At 44.6% G+C, this 22,596-nt stretch overlaps 1 protein-coding gene across 6 annotated transcripts in view; it reads left to right on the top strand.

Moving 5' to 3' along the window:
- Positions 1–13,904: 13,904 nt before the first annotated feature.
- TBC1D24 (TBC1 domain family member 24) overlaps positions 13,905–22,596 on the top strand; it is a 65,355-nt gene continuing 56,663 nt past the window's right edge. For 5 of the 6 annotated variants that reach the window (XR_007776348.1, XR_007776345.1, XR_007776347.1 and 2 more), the window contains exons 1-2: positions 13,905–14,937; positions 19,510–19,551. Coding sequence is in view for 2 of the 6 variants with exons in the window: in XM_050968264.1 (XP_050824221.1) it covers positions 13,979–14,937; positions 19,510–19,551 (1,001 nt within the window). In the remaining 4 variants the exon portion in view is untranslated. The remainder of the gene's footprint in view (positions 14,938–19,509; positions 19,552–22,596) is intronic. The other variant, XM_050968266.1, reaches the window with a different exon arrangement.

Consider the following 22,596-nt stretch of genomic DNA (forward strand, 5'->3'; position numbering starts at 1 on the left):
CATGATGGTGCAAAAACAGTGTCGCGGATGATTCTGGGTAAATGTCATCACTCAGTCCTTCCTCCGTGAAAGCAACGGTAGACAATCATTTCGCACCCTTTTTCCCTGGATTGCCCTGGCAGACGTCATAGCATGGCAACCATGGAGCCTGTTTTGCCTTTTGTCACTGTCACTGTATGTGTACTGGATGCTCTGACAGAGGCGATACTGCAGTGCTACACAGCAGCATTCATTTGCCTTTGCAAGGTAGCAGAGATGGTTACCATCCCTATTGCACCGTCTGCCATTGTAAATTGGTGATGAGATGACGGTTATCAATCATTTTGTACCGTCTGCTGCTGTCATGGGTGCTCCTGGCTGGCCTCGCTGAGGTTGACCGGGGGCGCATGGACAAAAATGGGAATGACTCCCCGGGTCATTCCCTTCTTTATGTTTTATGTAAAAATTGAGTCAGTCCTGCCTAGAATATGGGGCAAGTCTACTAGAGAGCCAGAGAGCACAGCCGCTCCGGGTCAGAGCCCCAGAGATCCTGCAGAAATTATGAGCTGCATGCCATTCTAGGGGATGCCCCTGCAACAACCCCATCCGTTGCTTCTCTCCTTCCATACCCCTCCTGGGCTACCGTGGCAGTGTCCCCCCATTTGTGTGATGAAGTAGTAAAGAATGCAGGAATAAGAAACACTGACTTTTTAGCGAGATAAAATGAGCGGGAGGCAGCCTCCAGCTGCTATAATAGTCCAGGCAGGACATTAAAGGGTGCGGGGGAGAGGAGCGCAGCCTCCCGCTGCCATGATAGTCCAGGGAGTACAGAATCTTTTCTTTAGACACGAAAGGGGGTGGGGCTGATGGAGCTCAGACTCCAGCTGCTATGATGAGAACAGTTACCCAGCATTTTGTATCGTCTGCCAGGAATTACAGGGAGTCATTCCCGTTTTTACCCAGGCACCCCCGGCCGACCTCTCTGAGGCCAGCCAGGAGCACTCACAGGATGATGACGGTTTTCCACCATTTTGTACCATCTGCCATCAGGAAAGGAAGGGGAGGTGGTGCTGCTGTTCAGCACTGCAGCACCACGTCTACCAGCAGCATGCAGTAGACATACGGTGACATTGAAAAATGGCAAGAAACAATTTTTTTCCCTTTTCTTTCACGGGGGGAATATACCCTGAACCACCCAAGACAATGTTTTTGACCCTTCAGGCATTGGGAGCTCAGCCAAGAATGCAAATGCTTTTCGGAGACTGCGGGGACTGTGGGATAGCTGGAGTCCTCAGTCCCTCCTCCCTCCCTCCATGAGCGTCCATTTGATTCTTTGGCTTTCCATTAAGCTTGTCACGCAGCACTGTGCTGAGTCCCTGCTGTGGCCTCTGTCTGTCATAGCCTGGAGCTTTTTCAAATGCTTTGTCATTTCGTCTTCTGTAACGGAGCTCTGATAGAACAGATTTGTCTCCTCATACAGCGCTCAGATTCAGTATCTCCCGTACGGTCCATACTGGAGCTCTTTTTGGATTTGGGACTGCATCGCCACCCATGCTGATCAGAGCTCCATGCTGGGCAAACAGGAAATGAAATTCAAAAGTTCACGGGGCTTTTCCTGTCTACCTGGCCAGTGCATCCGAATTCAGATTGCTTTCCAGAGCAGTCACAATGGTGCACTGTGGGATACTGCCCGGAGGCCAATACCGTCAATTTGCGGCCGCACTAACCCTAATCCGACATGGCAATACCGATTTCAGCGCTACTCCTCTCGGGGAGGAGTACAGAAACCAGTTTAAAGAGCCCTTTGTATTGATATAAAGGGCCTCATTGTATGGATGGGTGCAGGGTTAAATCAGTTTAACGCTACTAAATTCGGTTTAAACACGTAGTGTAGACCAGGCCACAGTTCCAGCTAGTTTCCTAGGTTGGAGTGTCAGGTTCTCCAGGGTTGCTGTGGCAGAAGGGAAGATTTGTGGCTGTCAAGAAGTATCTGGGACTCCAAAGCCAGTGCCCACTATATTTGGTGAAATCTCCCCCGCCTTCTCCTTCTCCGCTAAGTCTACTTTGAATTGCCCCCAACTGTTGGATCCCATCCCCTTCCTTTTGCGTGGAAGCAGTAGGAGGAGATGGGTAGTACAGAAAAGCAGCAGTTGTTGAAGTTCGGAGTTTCTGCACAGTGGTGCCTCCTGTGTGGTTATACGAAAGCTGTTCTGCCATGGTTCTGTGCTGATCCATACCCTGCTCGTGACCTCATCAGACTGGTGTTTGGAACAGCCCAAGTTCTGTGACAGAATAAAATATGCTCCGTTGCATGTAGGACATGCAGTGGCAATGCACCATGGTTCATTAAGGAGCGAGGGAAAACCTAGACTGTCACTTACAAAGGCTTCAAGTACTGGTACCAGCACAGGTACTTGGCTGGGCACCACTGCACTGAAGAATTTTGTTTCAAAAACACACAGATTTCATAGGCTTTGCAGGCAAATCTGTGAGCTGGCACACTTTGGACAACCTTGACAATGTTACAACCCTTTGCTAATGTTAATCACCTACAGATTGATGGTTTTGTTCAAACGTGTTAGTTATCCTTCCTGGAAAAGCCTCCTTAGCAATGATCTGATTGGGGCTCTTTTGCCATCAGGACTCTGCCCAGAGTTCCCCAGCCTAGGAATGTCACCACACTACATTCGTAGGATGGGAGAACCACCACCAGGAATTCACAAGGAGCAGGTAAATGTCTGTGACTCTGGATCCGGGGTGGGCAAACTACAGCCTGCAGCCTGGATCTGGCCTGTCAGGGCTTTGGACCCAGCCCATGGGATTGCCACTCCCCATGGTGCTGCAGGCTCTGCGCCACTCCTGAAAGTAGCTGGTACCATGCCCTGCCGCGGGTGGGGGCAGAGGGCTCCGCATACTGCAGGCACCGCCCTCTGCAGCTCCCATTGGCCAGGAACAGGGAACCGTGGCCAATGGGAGCTTCTGGGAAAGTATCTGCAGGCGAGGGCAGCATGCGGAACCCTCTGCCCCTCCCCCCACTTCCCCAGGGAGCCTGCCTTAGCCCTGCTGCTCGCCACTGCCACCCTGGAGCCACTCAAGGTAAGTGGCACTGGGCCAGAGCCCACACCCCGAACTCCTCCTGCACCACGCACCCCAACCCCCTGTCCTGAGCCTTCTGCTGCACCCTTCCTGCACCTCAACCCTCTGCCCTGAGTGCCCTGCCGCACCCCTCCTGCACCCCAAGCCCCTGCCCTGAGCCGCCTCCTGCACTCTGCACCCCCTCCTGCACCTCGACCCCCTGCCCTGAGCCCCCTTGTACACCACGCATCACTCCTCTGCCCCAACCCCTTGCCCTGAGCCCCTTCCTGCACACCACAGCCCGTCCCACACCCCGCACTCCCTCCTGCACCCCAACCCTCTGCCCCAACCCTACATTCATGGCCTGGCATGCAATTTCCCAACCCAGATGTGGCCCTTGGGCCAAAGAGTTTGCCCACGCCTGCTGTAACATAAGAATGGCCATACTAGGTCAGACCAAAGGTCCATGCAGCCCACTATCCTGTTTACCGACAGTGGCCAATGCCAGGTGCCCCAGAGGGAGTGAACCTAACAGGTAATGATCAAGTGATCTCTCTCCTACCATCCATCTCTACAGTCTGACAGAGAGAGGCTAGGGACACCATTCCTTACCCATCCCGTCTAATAGCCATTAATGGACTTAACCGCCATGAGTGTATCTAGTTCTCTTTTAAACACTGTTATAGTCCTAGCCTTCACAACCTCCTCAAGCAAGGAGTTCCACAGGTTGACTGTGCGCTGTGCGAAGAAGAACTTCCTTTTATTTTTATTATTTTATTATTCCCATTAATTTCATTTAGTGGCCTCTAGTTCTTGTATTATGGGAACAAGTAGATAACTTTTCCTTATTCACTTTCTCCGCACCACTCATGGTTTTATATACCTCTATCATATCCCCCCCTTAGTCTCCTCTTTTCCAAGCTGAAAAGTCCTAGCCTCTTTAATTTCTCCTCATATGGTACTCGTTCCAAACCCCTAATCATTTTAGTTGCCCTGCTCTGAACCTTTTCTAATGCCAGTATTTCTTTTTTGAGATGAGGAGACCACATCTGTACGCAGTATTCAGGATGTGGGTATACCATGGATTTATATAAGGGCAATAAGATATTCTCCATCTTATTCTCTATCCTTTTTTAATGATTCCTAACATCCTGTTTGCTTTTTTGACCGCTGCTGCACACTGCATGGGCGTCTTCAGAGAACTATCCATGATGACTCCAAGATCTCTTTCCTGATTAGTTGTAGCTAAATTAGGTCCCATCATATTGTATGTGTAGTTGGGGGTATTTTTTCCAATGTGCATTACTTTACATTTATCCACATTAAATTTCATTTGCCATTTTGTTGCCCAATCATGTAGTTTTGTGAGATCTTTTTGAAGTTCTTCACAGTCTGCTTTAGTCTTAACTATCTTGAGCAATTTAGTATCGTTTGCAAACTTTGCCACCTCACTGTTTACCCCTTTCTCCAGATCATTTATGAATAAGTTGAATAGGATTGGTCCTAGGACTGACTCTTGGGGAACACCACTAGTTACACCTCTTCTTTCTGAGAATTTACCATTAATTCCTACCCTTTGTTCCCTGTCTTTTAACCAGTTCTCAATCCATGAACGGATCTTCCCTCTTATCCCATGACAACTTAATTTACATAAGAGCCTTTGGTGAGGGACCTTATCAGAGGCTTTCTGGAAATCTAAGTACACTATGTCCACTGGATCCCCCTTGTCCACGTGTGTGTTTGACCCTTTCAGGAATTCTGCTAGATTAGTAAGACATGATTTCCCTTTACAGAAACCATGTTGACTTTTGCCCAACAATTTATGTTCTTCTATGTGTCTGACAATTTTATTCTTTACTATTATTTCAACTAATTTGCCAGGTACTGACGTTAGACTTCCTGGTCTGTAATTGCTGGGATCATCTCTAGTGCCCTTTTAAAATATTGGCATTACATTAGCTATCTTCCAGTCACTGGGTACAGAAGCTGATTTAAAGGACAGGTTACAAATCATAGTTAATAGTTCTGCAATTTCACATTTGAGTTCTTTCAGAACTCTTGGGTGAATGCCAACTTGTCCCAGTGATTTGTTACTGTTAAGTTTATCGGTTAATTCCAAAACTGCCTCAAGCGATACTTCAATCTGTGACAATTCCTCAGATCTGTCACCTACAAAGGACGGCTTAGGTTTGGAAATCTCCCTAACATCCTTGGCTATGAAGACTGAAGCAAAGAATTCAGTTAGTTTCTCCGCAATGACTTTACCGTCTTTAAGTGCTCCTTTTGTATCTTGGTCATCCAGGGGCCCCACTGGTTGTTTAGCAGGCTTCCTGCTTCTGATGTACTTAAAAAACATTTTGTTATTACCTTTGGAGTTTTTGGCTAGCTATTCTTCAAACTCCTTTTTGGCTTTTCTTATTACATTTTTACACTTAATTTGGCAGTGTTTGTGCTCTTTTCTATTTACCTCACTAGGATTAGACTTCCACTTGTATCTCTCACTGCTTCTTTTACATGGTTATTAAGCCACGGTGGCTCTTTTATGGTTCTTTTACTGTGTTTTTTAATTTGGGGTATACATTTAAGTTAGGCCTCTATTATGGTGTTTTTGAAAAGTGTCCATGCAGCTTGCAGGGATTTCACTCTAGTTACTGTACCTTTTAATTTCTGTTTAACTAACCTCCTCATTTTTACACAGTTTCCCTTTCTGAAATTAAATGCCACAGTGTTGAGCTATTGAGGTGTTCTTCCCACCACAGGAATGTTAAATGTTGTTATATTACAGTCACTATTTCCAAGCAGTCCTGGTATAATTAGTTACCTCTTGGATCAGATCCTGCGCACCACTCAGGACTGAATTGAGAATTGCCTCTTCCCTTGTGGGTTCCCGTACCAGCTGCTCGAAGAAGCAGTCATTTAAAGTATCGAGAAATTTTGTCTCTGCGTTTCGTCCTGAGTTGATATGTACCCAGTCAATATGGGGATAATTGAAATCCCCCGCTATTATTGAGTTCTTTATTTTGATAGCCTCTCTAATCTCTCTTAGCATTTCATTGTTACTATCGCTGTCTTGGTCAGTTGGTTGATGATAGATCTCTACAGTTATATTCTTATTAGAGCATGGAATTATTTATCCGTAGAGATTATATGGAACATGTGGATTCATTTAAGATTTTTTACTTCATTTGATTCTATATTTTCTTTCACATATAGTTCTACTCCCCCCACCCCGCCGCATGACCTGATCTGTCCTTCCGATATATTTTGTACCCCAAAATGATTGTGTCCCATTGATTGTCCTCGCTCCACCAGGTTTCTGTGGTGCCTATTATATCAATATCCTCCTTTAACACGAGGCATTCTAGTTCACCTATCTTATTTAGACTTCTAGCATTTGTGTACAAGTACTTTAAAAACTTGTCACTATTTATTTATCTGCCCTTCTCTGATGTGTCAGATTCTTTTTTATGTGAATGTTTCTCATCTGATCTGGCCCTTACATTATCCTTTTCCATGCTGTGCTCCTGACTAAAACCTAGAGAATCTCTATCAATAAACTCTCCTCTAAGTGAAGTCTCTGTCCGATCCACGTGCTCCTCTGCAGCAGTTGGCTTTTCCCCATCTCTTAGTTTAAAAACTGCTCTGCGACCTTTTTAATGTTAAATGCTAGCAGTCTGGATCCACTTTTCATTTAGGTGGAGCCCATTCTTCCTGTATAGTCTCCCCCATCCCAAAAGTTTCCCCAGTTCCTAATAAATCTAAACCCCTCCTCTCTACACCATCATCTCATCCATGCATTGAGGCTCTGAAGCTCTGCCTGCCTACCTGACCCTGCACATGGAACTGGAAGCATTTCTGAGAATGCTACCATAGAGATCCTGGATTTCAGTCTCTTTCCTAGCAGCCTAAATTTGGCCTCCAGCCTGACCACCGGCTCCTCTCCAGCACTACGCATAAGTCTATCTAGATGCCTCGAAAGATCCACAACCTTTGCACCAGGCAGGCAGGTCACCATACCGTTCTCCCAGTCATCACAAACCTAGCTATCTATGTTTCTAATGATTGAATCTCCCATTACTAACACCTGCCTTTTCCTAATGACTGGAGTTCCCTCCCCCCAGGAGGTAATCCCAGTGTGAGAGGATACCTCAAAATCATCTGGAAGAAGGGTCCCACCTATGGGAAGGTTTCCCTCTGCTCCTGTTGACTGCTCTGCTTCCCTGGGCCTTTCATCCTTCAGGTGACCAAAGGTGGGACAAATCTACAGTGTCCCAGAAAGTCTCATCAATGTGCCTCTCTGCCTCCCTTAGCTCCTCCAATTCCACCACCCTTGCCTCCAAAGCCTGTACATGGTGTCTGAGGGCTAGAAACTCCTTGCACAGAATGCACACATATGCCACCCACCCACCCACAGGGCAGGTAATCCATACATGCTACAATGAGTGCAATAAACAGGATAGCCATCACTCGGCTGCTGGGCTTCTGCCTGCATTCGCTCCCACAGCTACCTAGGTTAATGATAGGGTTTTTGTTTAAATCAAGAAGTTTTGATTATAGTTTAGTTTAAAGGTTTTAAAGAATGGCAAGTGTAACGCCCCCTTCCCACTCCCCTTCCAAACTCCCTCTCGAAACTCCCTTTTAGCAGCCCCTGTTCGCAAAGCTCCCTGGTCACTTGCTCACTGCTTTATAAAGCATCTGCTTGTCTAGATCCAGCTGCTTGTCTCCCCGCTCACAACAGCAGTGTGCTCCCACATGTGCCAGTGAAGTGCAAGGCAGCAATTTTTGATCATCTCTTTACTTTTCTCTCACTTTCGTCTTGCTCCCACACAGGCCCTTAGTGCATTCACCTATCAAAGCAGCCCATGTACAAAGACACCAGCTCAGGCAATAGCCTGCTGGCTCCAGCTTCACTTCCCTTCTCTGCTCCTGCAGCATTTCATAGAATATCAGGGTTAGAAGGGACTTCAGGAGGTCATCTAGTCCAGCCCCCTGCTCAAAGCAGGACCAGTCCCCAACTAAATCATCCCAATCAGGGCTTTGTCAAGCCTGACCTTAAAAACCTCTAAGGAAGGAGATTCCACCACCTCCCTAGGTAACCCATTCCAGTGCTTCACCATTCTCCTAGTGAAAAAGTTTTTCCTAATATCCAACCTAAACCGCCCCCACTGCAACTTGAGACCATTACTCCTTGTTCTATCATCTGATACCATTGAGAACAGTCTAGATCCATCCTCTTTGGAACCCCCTTTCAGGTAGTTGAAAGCAGCTATCAAATCCTCCCTCGTTTTTCTCTTCTGCAGACTAAACAAACCCAGTTCCCTCAGCCTCTCCTCATAAGTCATGTGCTTCAGCCCCCTAATCATTTTTGTTGCTCTCTGCTGGACTCTTTCCAATTTTTCCACATTCTTCTTGTAGTGTGGGGCCCAAAACTGGACACAGTACTCCAGATGAGGCCTCACCAATGCTGAATAGAGGGGAATGATCATGTCCCTCGATCTGCTGGCAATGCCTCTACTTATACAGCCCAAAATGCCGTTAGTCTTCTTGGCAACAAGGACACACTGTTGACTCATATCCAGCTTCTCGTCCACTGTAACCCCTTGGCCCTTTTCTGCAGACCTGGTGCCTAGCCACTCGGTCCCTAGTCTGTAGCAGTGCATGGGATTCTTCCATCCTAAATGCAGGACTCTGCACTTCCCCTATTTGAGCCTCATCAGATTTCTTTTGGCTCTATTCTCTTATTTATCTAGATCTCTCTGTATCCTATCCCTACCTGCCAGCATATCTAACACTCCTGCCAGTTTATTGTCATCTGCAAACTTGCTGAGGGTGCAGTCCACGTCATTGTCCAGATCATTAATGAAGGTATTGAACAAAACCGGCCCCAGGACCGACCCTTGGGGCACTCCGCTTGATACCAGCTGCAAACTAGATATGGAGCCATTGATCACTACCCGATGATCTAGCCAGCTTTCTATCCACCTTATAGTCCAGGGGTAGGCAACCTATGGCACGGGTGCCGAAGGCGGCACGCGAGCTGATTTTCAGTGGCACTCACACTGCCCGTGTCCTGGCCACCAGTCCGGGGGGCTCTGCATTTTAATTTAATTTTAAATGAAGCTTCTTAAACATTTTAAAAACCTTATTTACTTTACATATAACAATAGTTTAATTATATATTTTAGATTTATAGAAAGAGACCTTCTAAAAATGTTAAAATGTATGACTGGCACACAAAACCTTAAATTAGAGTGAAAAAAATGAAGATTCGGCACACCACTTATGAAAAGGTTGCCGATCTCTGTTGTAGTGCATTCATCCAGGCCATACTTCTTTAACTTGCTGGCAAGAATACTAAGAGAGACTGTATCAAAAGCTTTGCTAAAGTCAAGGAATAACACGTCCTCTGCTTCCTGCTCATCCACAGAGCCAGTTATCTCATCATAGAAGGCAATTAGGTTAGTCAGGCATGACTTGCCCTTGGTGAATCCATGCTGACTGTTCCTGATCACTTTCCTCTCCTCTAAGTGCTTCAGAATTGATTCCTTGAGGACCTGCTCCATTATTTTTCCAAGGATTGAGGTGACGCTGACTGGCCTGTAGTTTCCCAGATCCTCTTCCTTCCCTTTTTCAAAGATGGGCACTACATTAGCCTTTTTCCAGTCATCTGGGACCTCCCCCGATCGTCATGAGTTTTCAAAGATAAAGGCTCTGCAATCACATCCGCCAACTCCTTTAGCACCTTCGGATGCAATGCATCCATCCCCATGGACTTGTGCTTGTCCAGATTTTCTAAATAGTCCTGAACTACTACTTTTTCCACAAAGGGCTGGTCACCTTCTCCCCATACTGTGCTGCCCAGTGCAGTAGTCTGGGAGCTGACCTTGTTCGTGAAGACAGGCAAAAAACCCATTGAGTACATTAGGTTTTTTTTACATCCTCTGTCACTAGGTTGCCTCCCCCATTTAGTAAGGGGCCCCACTTTCCCTGCCCTCCTTCTTGTTGCTAACATACCTGTAGAAACCCTTCTCGTTACTCTTAACATCCCTTGCTAGCTGCAACTCCAAGTGTGATTTGGCCTTCCTGATTTCACTCCTACATGCCTGAGTAATATTTTTATGCTCCTCCCTGGTCATTTGTCCAATCTTCCACTTCTTTTAAGCTGCTTTTTTTGTGTTTAATATCAGCAAGGATTTCACTATTAAGCCAAGCTGGTCGCCTGCCATATTTACAATCATAGACTATCAGGGTTGGAAGGGACCTCAGGAGGTCATCTAGTTCAGCCCCCCTGCTCAAAGCAGGACCAATCCCAGGCAGATTTTTGCCCCAGATCCTCAAGTATTGAGCTCACAACCCTCAGTTTAGCAGGCCAATACTCAAACCACTGAGCTACCCCTCCCCACTATTCTTTCTACACATTGGGATGGTTTGTTCCTGCAACCTCAATAAGGATTCTTTAAAATACAGACAGCTGTCTCTTGACATTTTTACAAAAGCACATGGGACTGTGCTCACAAGCGCCCCTATATACATCTAGCTACATACCGCCTTTGAGGGCCTAATCCAAAACTGAAGTCTCTGGGAGTTTCCCACCCACTTCAGTCAGTTTTGGTTCAGGCCTTCAGTGAGCAAGGCCCCAGGGGAGGAAAATAAGAGAGCAAATAATACACAAGAGAAGGCTGAATGAAAAGGAGGGGAGAGAGGCAAGTGGACAGGAAATAGCCAGCTAAGACTAATTTCATGTGTTTGTGCCCTGGTTGTCCTCTAAGGCAAGCACTGCCACAATATAAATGTGCCAGAGAATGAGACAGGAGAGTGAATCCATTGCAGCAGTGGACTCCAACAATAAAGTGCCCTGCACTGAAATGAACTCAAGCACCATACATCACCTTTCTTTGTCTAGGTCACAGTAAAATGGGATCATACTTCCCTTCCTCACAAAGATGTGGTGAGGGTTAATTAACAGAGTGGATAAAAATCAATGATTTAAAAAAAATCAGATTTTTTTGATAAAATGCTTTGAGGAAAAAACCTATCTAAAGATAGTTTTAATTAAGATACATAACAGCTCAAAGATATCTCATCATGGAATAGAGATTATGCTTCTAATTCTCTAATATGAGACAATATATTTATGTAATGTTTAAGAAAAATTTTGTGAATGAGTTCCAATAGTTCATGGATTGGGGACCCAATCTTATGAGGTTCCAGGGACTTCTGTTTAGATTGTAAAGGTTAATTTTTCTATTTACCCAATGGGACTCAGTGCTCAGTCTAGAAGATACCATCAGAGATGCTTAGTTTTGCAGTTCTCAGACTGTGGATTTGTGTCTCCAGAGATAACATGCTTGTTAACATCAAAAATATTTATTTAAAAATATTTTTGATGAGAAATAAGAGGTGAGAAATAAGACCTCAACTCTACTGTCCGTCTGCAAATTTGTGTACACAGAGTTAATCTCTTACCACTCTAAAAGTGCAACGTTTCAAAAAGTTCAATGAATAGAAGATTGTTGGGGGCGGTATAGATCTGGACAAGGAGGAGAAGTCTGGAGATAAATGTGAGAAGCAAGGGACGTGCTCGTTTTGTTAAAATATTGTATGTTTGCTGTTGAAGAAAAAAATCCAGAATACATAACTTTGTTTTAGTTAAATAAAACAATTTAAATGTCTGTCTAGGATATTCTCCTAACAGAACATGGCAAGAAAATCCTCCAAATATTAATGATTAACCTGTTGAATTGGAGATAGTTCACCTCCCAATGACTTCATAAATAGCTGCTTCAATTACCTTTCGTAAACGAAATAACCAGTCATTCATTTTCTAATACAGTATAGCTATAAAACTAATCTGAAAAGTTTTCAAGATAAATCACTGTTTAGAAATGTATCGTTGTACCTTCTAAAAATGAAACCTACATCTATCTCTGAGTTGTGAAGAATATGTATTAAGGTTATAACAACCAACAAGAATGCACTTCTATGTAGAAAGCCATGATTAAATTGAGTTTTCCTGACTAGTGATTTAAATCATGATTGATAAATCAATTTGATTTAAATCAAATCCACCTTGTTAATTAATGTTCATAAATCTTTCTGAGGTCCTTGGTTGGAAGGTGATAGAGAAGTACGAAGTATTATTACTTTGTTCTGGAACTCCCTAGTAACTGATTAACTTCACTCTGCAATGGGCCAGTATCCTATAGTCGTCCCCCAAGAATAAGCTGGTGGAAACCCCAAAGCAGAAATTCACAGGAGAACTTAAACCTGTATTATTCATCCTTCCCGAACGTTGAAAGAAATTCTGCCTGTTTGAATGGGGGTGGAAACATGACCCCACCCAATTCGACCACGCACTGAAAATTGGTCTCAGAACAGAAAGATGGGACTGAGAACAGAGGGTGGCATAATCCACGCTCTTAAGTGGTGTCTTTTTTTCCTCCCAAAATTGATATTTTTAATACAAAAAGCAGAAGCAGATTTCAAAATGAGAAAGCAGATTTAAACTAAACCTTTACTAAGAATCTTTTAGAGACGCTTTTACTTGTTTTTACCGTACTGCTCTTTCAAACATAACTCCTTTCTTTTAAAAGTTGACATGGTTCCAAGATATCCAGATGAATATTCAAGTAGGATCTAGAGCTATTTGGATCAGAGTTATTGTTGTACTAGCTAGCACTGATTGTGTATTTGTAAACATGTTTGCCTTGAGTAGGGAAAGATTTTTGCTTCCCTTTAATGGGGGAAAGAATAGCTTTCATGGGCAAGGTATATAGCTTAGACATTTCAAAATATTTTTAATGCAACTTATTGTTGAGAGTGAACTTGTCTGTAAATGTTAATTTTCTAAAACACTCTAATTTATGAAGAGAGGAGTCGTTTGTTTTCTGGAACACTGATAATCTTTACTCTTATTTATTAACATTGCTGTGTAGCATCATAGCTGTACATCTTGCTTTACTATGAAGAGGTAAAATGACTGTCCCTGTCAAATGTAACAATAGAATGTTCCCTTCTGTGCATCTGATGAAGTGGGCTGTAACCCACGAAAGCTTATGCTCAAATAAATGTTAGTCTCTAAGGTGCCACAAGTACTCCTGTTCTTTTTGCGGATACAGCCTAACACGGCTGCTTCTCTGAAACGTAACAAATACAGCTGCTTTAGGCCACAATTGTAATTACTAGATAACTAATGCATGTGTGCCCTCCCTGAGGAGTTGGGGCCTAGAACCCTGATCGCTCAGCTCTAGCTCATGTGGCAAAGATCTGTGTTTTTAAAGGAGCTCTTCTAATGCTAATAATAGGTCATCTCTTTGTGGGACAGCCACTAGAGTGTGAGTTGATCATACAAGTGTATGTATGAAAGCTCATGAACCCACAGGCCAGTGCATTACACTAAATGCTTACAGTCCAGGTAATCTTCACCTTCCACTAAAATCAAGGGGGAGAGGCTGGTATTAGACAACACCTCACAATGGCTGCCTTTGAATCAGTAGGATGGTAGCATCTTCTTCTTTACATAGTTAATGAAACCATAACTTGAGCTTGTGCAAATGTGCAGAGAAGTCTCTAGCCAGAACAGCTGTACTAGGGAAACTGCACGTTGGAATGTGTTCACAATCTACACTGGGCTGATTTTTGAATGTACCAGTTAAATGTGGGTTAAGAACATGCTGTGGTTTGAAAATGGGATTAAATATTTTAAACAAAAATCTGCATCTGGGAACTTGCTTGCAGTGGGAAACATCTTCATAGCAACACAGAGCAACCTGAATTTCTTTGCCCTGAACAGGATGGGAAACGGTCTGTCACGAGAAACCGCTAAACATTCTTTTCTTTCTCTTCCAGGAAAAAGTACGAGTCCCCTAATGCCTGAATAAGGTCTTTACTCTTCTGTCTTTCTGCAAAAACATTCTCTGCAGCCATGGATGAATATAGCTGCTTTGTGGATTGGGACAAGATGGATGCCACAATCCAGACGCAGGACTCAAAGGAGCTAATCTGCACAGATTTCCAGGAGTTCAAACAGCTTGCCCGACAGGGCTATTGGGCCAAAAATCACTCTTTGAGAGCCAAAGTATATCTGAAGCTAATTGGCAACATCCCATGCCGCACAGTGACACCAGATGCAAACGTGTACCGGGATATTGTTGTGAAGATCATTGGCAAGCGTAACGCTGGCACTCTGCCATTGCCAGAGTTTGTGGATAACAGTCTGGTTCCCAATTACTGTTTGAATGCCGAGGGCATTGGGGCAGTCAGGAAGATAATCTGCTGCATTGCAAATCAGTTCCCTGACATATCATTCTGCCCAGCGCTGCCTTCTGTGGTGGCTCTGCTCCTCCACTACAGCAGGGATGAAGCAGAGTGCTTTGAGATGGTTTGTCGCATCCTTGCTTGCAATGACCCATCCAAGCGGCTCATTGACCAGACATTCCTGGCGTTTGAGTCCTCCTGTATGACCTTTGGTGACCTGGTTAACAAGTACTGCCAGGCAGCACACAAACTGATGGTGGCAGTGTCTGAGGACGTGCTGGAGGTGTACTCTGACTGGCAGCGGTGGCTCTTTGGAGAGCTGCCCTTGGTGTATGTTGCTCGGGTCTTCGATGTGTTCCTAGTGGAGGGCTACAAGGTGCTCTATCGGATTGCACTAGCCCTTCTCAAAGTCTTCCACAAAGTGAGAGCCGGGCAGCCCATAGAGTCGGACAATGTGCAGCAAGACATTCGAGCTTTTGTTAGGGACATTGCCAAGTCAGTGTCTCCTGAGAAGCTGCTGGAGAAAGCGTTTGCCATACGGCTTTTTTCCCGGAAGGAGATCCAGCTTCTGCATATGGCCAATGAGAAGGCCCTACAGGAGAAAGGCATCACAGTCAAACAGAAGAGGTAAGGCCCCCAGATACTCTATTTACTTAGCCCTGCCCAACAAAACCAACAGGCTCTTTCTCTTTAGTGAGGGAGACAGCCAACTCTGCAAGGTCGGTTAGGAGGCTGAATGCTCTGATAGCACATCATGTTATCTTTATCCCAGAGGAGTCATTCTTCTGGGGACATGACTACATTTGGGGCTGCAGCTTTGTAAACCTGGCTTCCATCTTTGTACTAAATTGTCTGAATGTTGCTGAAATTATAACTATGTATAATCTATCTGTTATGCCATTATTGAAATGAAGCAATTTTGACAGTTTGTCATCACAGGAGCAAACTTCTAACTATTGACCATAGGCTAGGTCTACACTGGGGAGGGGTGTCGACCTAAGATATGCAACTTCAGCTGCGCGAATAGCGTAGCTGAAGTCTGCGTATGTTAGGTCGATTTACCTGGCTGTGAGGACGGCGGTGAGTCGATTGCTGCCGCGTCCCTGCCAACTCCGTTTCCACCTCTTGCCGCGGTGGAGTTCCGAAGTTGACAGCAGAGCGATCGGGGATCAATTTTATCGTGTCTACACTAGACACGATAAATTGATCCCCGATAGATCGATCACTACCTGCCAATCCAGTGGGTAGTGTAGGCTTACCCATAGTCAGATGTTCACTACAAATATTAAGACGTGCTCATTTTTCTGGCTTTTTTAAGTTGAAACAAAGTGAACCAAAAAAAACCAATCTGAGAACAAAGCTATATTGGGAGGGACAGCACCTAAACAAGTGTGAAAATTAAATTTTTTACTGTGATTTTTATATAAACAGTGGATTCAGTGTATGTTTTGAAATTGCAGCATTGAGCACCAATGTATTGTAACAGAAGCAAACAATATCTGAAAGCGGGAACGTTCTGCTTAATAGTGCAGTTGAGCCATATTTCGTTTTTTTTTCAGTGGAGTTGAGAGTATTTAAACTAATGAACCTTTATTTACAAGTGATATTTGAAAAGGAGCTTTACAGTAAAAAAGCCTCTTATAAAAAATTCCAGGACATTTTGTAAGGTTCACAGGTAGAGTCTTAGTCTGTTTAGTGATAGACAGGTGCACCTCTAATTACAAATGAATGATTTGGAATAAACCAGTCGCAGACAGAATGGCTATAGGTTGGGACAAAAGATGAACCTATAGAACATGCTTTCTCATTGGATACAGGAAAGAGGCAGCCAGAAAACTTGCAAACTGATCAGGTTAGACTGTATGATACGCTGCTTCAAAATGGTGAAGAAATACAGAACAGTACCAGCTTCCTTATCTGAGAGAGCACCTCGTGCATATACAACAGGTGCAATAAAGAATTCCGGGAAGTACAACTTCATGCCTCACTTTTCTAGGCAGCTATGTCAATGTTAGATATATTTATATTAAGCCCAACAAGATAAGACTTGGATAAGTGATGTATGAAATAAAAGCATATTTAGATAAACTTTAAACAGATCCTGAAAGTCTGTCACATTTTAACATTTTTCTCCCAAGGCCAATTGTTTGGAGGAAATCTCTCCTAAATGCTGGTTTTTTCCAAATCTAAAGGTTTGGAGAGTTTAGCAATAGCTTAACTGGCCCTTCTGTCTTCACAAGGAAAACTCTCCATATAAACCTGTGAGCATAATATCTGGAATGCTGTAATCCGGAGAGATGCTCTTTCACACACTTCTAAATTGTGAGATCAGGAGGTACACATAACTAATGTATCTTCTCACAGACACTTACGTAGAACAATGAGCTTGAGTCCGGACCCTTGAGGAACCTGTATTTGTGGTTACTGAAGCATATTTTTGGAAAATAGAAAGGAGCATTAGGAAGGACAAACAAGAATTTGAAGAACAGCTCACCAAAGACTCAAAAAGTAATAGCAATTTTTTTTAAAGTACAACAGAAGCAGGAAGCCAACCAGTGGGGCCACTGGATGATCAAGATGCTAAAGGATCACTCAAGGACGAGGATGCACTCAAGAGCTCATGGCAGAAGATGTGAAGGAGATTCCCAAATCTGAGCCATTCTTTTTAGGTGACAAATCTGAGGAACTGTCCCAGATTAAGGTGTCATTAGAGGAGGTTTTGGAACAAATTAATAAATTTAAACAGTAATAAGTCACCAGGACCAGATGGTATTCACCCAAGAGTTCTGAAGGAACTCACATGTGAAATTGCAGAACTACTAACTGGTAGTCTGTAACCTATCATTTAAATCAGCTTCTGTACCAAATGACTGGAATTCTGCTGTTCAGCTAATATGATGCCAATTTTTAAAAAGCGTTCCAAAGGTGATCCCGGCAATTACAGGCCAGTAAGCCTGACTTCAGTACTGGGCAAACTGGCTGAAACTATAGTAAAAAACAATGTTGTCAGGCGTATAGATGAACATAATATGTTGGGGAAGAGTCAACATGGGTTTCTGTAAAGGGAAATCATGCCTCACCAATCTACTAGAATTCTTTGAGGGGGTCAACAAGCATGCGGACAGCCGGGGTGCAGTGGATATAATTTACTTAGATTTTCAGAAAGCCTTTGACAAGGTCCCTCACCAAAGGCTCTAAGGCAAAGTAAGCAGTCATGGGATAAGAGGGAATCTCATGGATTGGTAACTGGTTAAAAGATAGGAAACAAAGGGTAGAAATAAATGGTCAGTTTTCAGAATGGAGAGAGGTAAATAGTGGTGTCCCCCAGAGGTCTGTACTGGGACCAGTCCTATTCAACATTTTTATAAATGATCTGGAAAAAGGGATAAACAGTGAAGTGGCAAAATTTGCAGATAATACAAAACTACTCAAGACAGCTACATCCCAAAAGCTACAAAAGGATCTCTCAAAACTGAGTGACTGGGCAACAAAATGGCAGATAAAATTTAATGTTGATAAGTGCAAAGTAATGCATGTTGGAAAACATAATCCCAACTATATATATAAAATGATGGGGTCTAAATTAGTTATCACCACTCAAGAAAGAGATCTTGGAGTCATTGTGGATAGTTCTCTGAAAACATCCACTCAATGTGCAGCATCAGTCCAAAAATCATGACTGGTGTAGAGAAAGTAAATAAGGAAGTGATACGTACACCTTCTTGTAACACAAGAACTAGGGATCACCCAATGGAATTAATAGGCAGCAGATTTAAAAGAAAAGGAAGTATTTTTTTCACACAATGCACAGTCAATCTGTGGAAGTGTTTGCCAGAGGATGTTGTGAAGACCAGGACTATAACAGAGTTAAAAAAATAGCTAGATAAGTTCATAGAGGATAGGTCCATCAATGGCTATTAGCCAGGATGGGCAGGGATGGTGTCCCTAGTCTCTGTTTGCCAGAAGCTCGGAATGGATGATAGGGGACGGATCACTTGATGATTACCTGTTCTTTTCATTCCCTCTGGGGCACTTGGCGCACTGGCCACTGTCAGAAGACAGGATACTGGGCTAGATGGACCTTTGGTTTCACCCAGTATGGCCATTCTTATGTCATATGTTGGCCTATGAAATGACACCAGCCTTAATAGTGCTCTTATATGCAGCTATTCATCTCTTTATAAGGCGGATGTTCCTTTCCAGCTGCTTGTTCTCAGACTCCTACATCCTGTTAACATCCTTTCTGTATTTCTCCTGCAGACCTTGATGTGTGGCCTCTTCGTGTTGGTCAGATCTCTAAAGAATCAGCACCTTCCCTTGTCAGGCAATCTAAGCATACCTTTCAAGGCTTCTGTCTACTGGAGTGTTGGTTAGAAACTTTGAACAGGGCAGCTTTAGTAGTTACCAGGGCCTCCAGACCACTGTTTTTGATGCACCGCACTGGAAGCACTAAGTATTGGACAGTCAGGTATATCACTGGTTTCCTCCCAGTTGGGGAAGGGCAAAAGAGTTAAGACAGCCGGTGTGTATGTTCTTCAGACAGAGTGTGTGTATTAGGGAGTGAAGAAGCCAGGAGCTGCTTCTCGGCTAAGAAATGACTTCTCAGTAGTCAGCCCAGAGCAACAAGGGTGCAGTCTTAGATTTCTTCCAAGCAAGGTTCAGTATTGTCATTGCCAGGTGAGAGCAACAAGCAGAGTCACTGGCTAATGAAAAGTTTTCACTCTTTCTGTGCCAGTTGCTGGAACATACCATAATCTCTGATGATCTCTGGAAGAGAGACCGTGAAGTAGGTTTGACGTTGGACATTAGGTAGGCAAAAATTAGGTTAGGTAGGCAACAGAAGCTCTCTCTCAAGTATTTGAGAGAACTCAGATTCCCTTATCCAAACTTGCTTGATAGTGAGTGAGCCACCCAGCAGATGTGAATTGTTCCCCTAACATTCTGATAGCTCTAACCACACAGCAGGAAGGAAACGGACTGAGGGTTGACAGGAGAACAGAACTGATGCTAAATGAGGAATATTGTTAACCTGTCCTCCTCTTTTTTCTTTTTCGGGCTTTGTTTGATACAAACCTTATTCTGTGTTTCTCCCTAGGCTCCTTCCATGCATTTTGCTGGGGTTATAGGAAATCACTGACCTGTTTTCCTGTCTTTTTTTATGTCTTCTCTTTGTGCGTTCTCCTTCTGTCAATTCCATAGCCGCTGTACTCCTCCTGTTTGCAGTGTTTCATCTCCTAAAAGGTAGGTTAAAAAACTTTGAATGTTTGTGCTTTGCTCGTTTCTTCTGTCTTTGCTTGGCTGCGTTTTTAAAGGCTCTGTGTCATCCCTGCTGTGCTGGGGCTGTCAGCAGTGCTGATTGCAGCAACAAACAGCAAGGTAAATAGTTCCTGAATATGGCCTTGCGAAATTAGTTCAAAGTAACCTAAAAGGTGTTCAAATGAGAGTTCATGAGACTGTCTCACTGACCTAGCCTCATTATTCTGCACAGCCACACAGGAGGCCTCGATTTCATTCATAAATGTGAGTCATCGTCTTGGGATGGAAATTCTCATGTTAGTGATTGGACTTCTTAGATTTTGTCTGCACTTGAAAAAATGTACCATGTTAGAAAACATATTAACTGAACGTGTTTTTACAACGCCTAGCCATGACCAGGACTACTGCAATACAATAAAACTAAACTAATCTGTCATAACTTACATGATAAACCTGTTTTTCCTCTTAGTATGGTCATAGATATTCATCTTTAAAAACATGCTATGTGGTCATTGTTAACCCTAGCAGGGAAAACATTTTAAAACATGACTTGTCCATGCCTACACTAGGTGCTAAGTCAGTTAGTGCACTTTCATCCATGTCCAGGTTCTGGAAGATTTTGAAAAAGTCATGGATTTAAAAACTTCCACAGGTCCTCGGGGATTTCAGGCCCTATAAAAGATCTTGAGAAATAGAAAAGGTGATTCAGTGGCTACTTACACTTTGTATATATTCCAAGGCAATTAATGAACATAATGATTCAAGGTATCTGCACTGGCTGTTGCTGATAAATGAAATGAAAGCTAGTTTGATCTTGCTGAGCTTTGGTGGCCTTGAAACACTTCAGTTTTAGTGATGAATCTGTATGAGAACCCACATTCCCACCAAAACAGTAAATAAGCAAACAAATTTGTAAATATTTGAATATGCTACACTTTCAGTATGGTAATTAAGAAGTAAGAGTCCTTCTTTCCGTGCATGTGATGTATTAAATAGAAAATTGCAGTGCAGATTCCAGCAAACAAACAAACGTGAAGGATAAAAAGAACTCTAATGAAGGACAGAAATCTTTAATTGGTAAGTGGCTGCAGCTTTGCAGTGTGAGCTCCAACTAATGGCTATTACAATTGCATGGCTAATTCATCCTCAGTAGGCTTTCTCAATAAACTACTGGTTCTTCCTAAACGACAATGAGAAATTTCTTCTAGTGGTGGAGTACTAACTCAGAACGCATAATTCTTCTTTGAGTGCTTGCTCATATTGATTCCAATTAGGTGTGTGCACGCCGCGTCCACTGCCGTCAGAGAAATTTTACCCTAGCATCTCCTGGTGGGTCAGCCGTGGAGCCCCCTGCAGTGGCGCCTTCATGGTGCTGGATATATACCCCAGCCGACCCAGTGCCCCCTCAGTTCCTTCTTAACACCCATGACGGTTGTTGCAACTGTGGAGCTTGGCTTTGCTGCTCTCCATTCTCCCCAGCGTTTTTCCTCTCAACAGTGTTAATAGTATAGTTACAGAGTTTTTATATAGTTACAGTGTACATAGTTCTGCTTAGCGAGTTGGCAGGGATCTTCCCTCCTCCCCACCGGTAGCTTGGGCTCATGCCCAAGGCTCCAGGCTTTAAACCCTGTGCATCCTGCTCTAAGCCCATACCAATGGGCGACCCCCATGACTCTTGCCTAAAGTATCTTTAGGGATCTCATCAGACCAAGAAGTGCAGGATCTGCAAAGGTTTTCGACCCCAGACTAAAAAGGAGCCGGACTTTCATTTGCGACAGCTCCTCATGGAAACGGCTCTTAGCCCTCAACCTCCAGCACCGCACCAAGACCCAGCACTGAGTGGTTCGGTGTGCAGCGCCCCGGCGGCAACAGTAGGAGCTGCACCGCGGTCGGACTCTGATGGAGACCCGCAGCACTGGCGTTCCCTGGCACCACAGCCGACATCATCAGTCCAGCACCACTCGCACTCGCCTGGTCAGAAGCAGCACCGTAGACCGGAAAAGGCTGGCCCATCTCAGCCGACGCCAACCTCCCTGGACCCGCCTTCGGTGCCTTGGCCTGTAGAGGAGCAGCCAGGGGCACAAGTGCCGACTTCGACACTGTTGACTCCGGCACAGAGAGCGGAGCTGTTGAGTCTGGTGCGTCTGGACTCCCTAATACGTAGCATGGTTGAAGTCCAGTTGTCATCAACTCCAGACACATTTGGGGCTGCAAGGGACCTGATTGCTATGACAGCATCAGCATCCCCTCAGCAGACAAAGGCACCGGTCCCTGCTCGTGTGGTCCCGTCCTGGGGCAAGCTGGCCCTTATCCATCTGACACTGTTGGTTGAGCCACGGCACCGATCCTGCTCTCAGCACCGTTCCTACTCCCGACACCGCTCGTCCCAGCACCGCTCTCCTTCGCGGTGCTGGTCGTACTCCCAGCACCAGTCAGACTCCTGGCACCATTCTAGCACTGCTCTATATGCCAGTCACTGTCCAGGAGCAGATCTCAGTCCAGACACCACTCCCGACGCTAATCACCATCAAGGACTAGGTCCAGATCTCGGCACTGGTCTAGATCCTGGCACCTCTACGCCTTGCAGCATCGCTCCCCGTCTTCGCAGTACCGATCTCCATCGCGTCGACGCAGACCTGCTCGGCACCACAGTGGCCATCGCTCTCCATCTCTTGTTCAACAGAGTCAGACGTGGGGTCACGTCTATCTGATCACTGCCATTTGGATCACAGCACTCTGAACTCAGGGGCTGCTCACTGGCAGGCGCAGGGCAAGGTCCAATCCAAGGGTCTATCCAGTGGCCCTTTTGGACACCCTGGGCGTACCACAGGCACGGTGCTCCATCAGGGGCTTCTTGTTCAGCTTCCTCCGAGCCGCAGGTGCCAGAGGCCACCATCAGCCGTCCTGCTTCTGGGGGCATGGAGACTGGGGTGCCATCCATCCGCACTTCAGACCCTCTTCCAACCCTGCTTCTAGGTCCAGACACTGAGATCATGGGCTCAGGACTCTGAGACACAGCTGACCAAGAGG

This window comes from Gopherus flavomarginatus, chromosome 9 (genome assembly GCF_025201925.1).
Source record: "Gopherus flavomarginatus isolate rGopFla2 chromosome 9, rGopFla2.mat.asm, whole genome shotgun sequence".
Taxonomy (NCBI): Eukaryota; Metazoa; Chordata; order Testudines; family Testudinidae; genus Gopherus; species Gopherus flavomarginatus.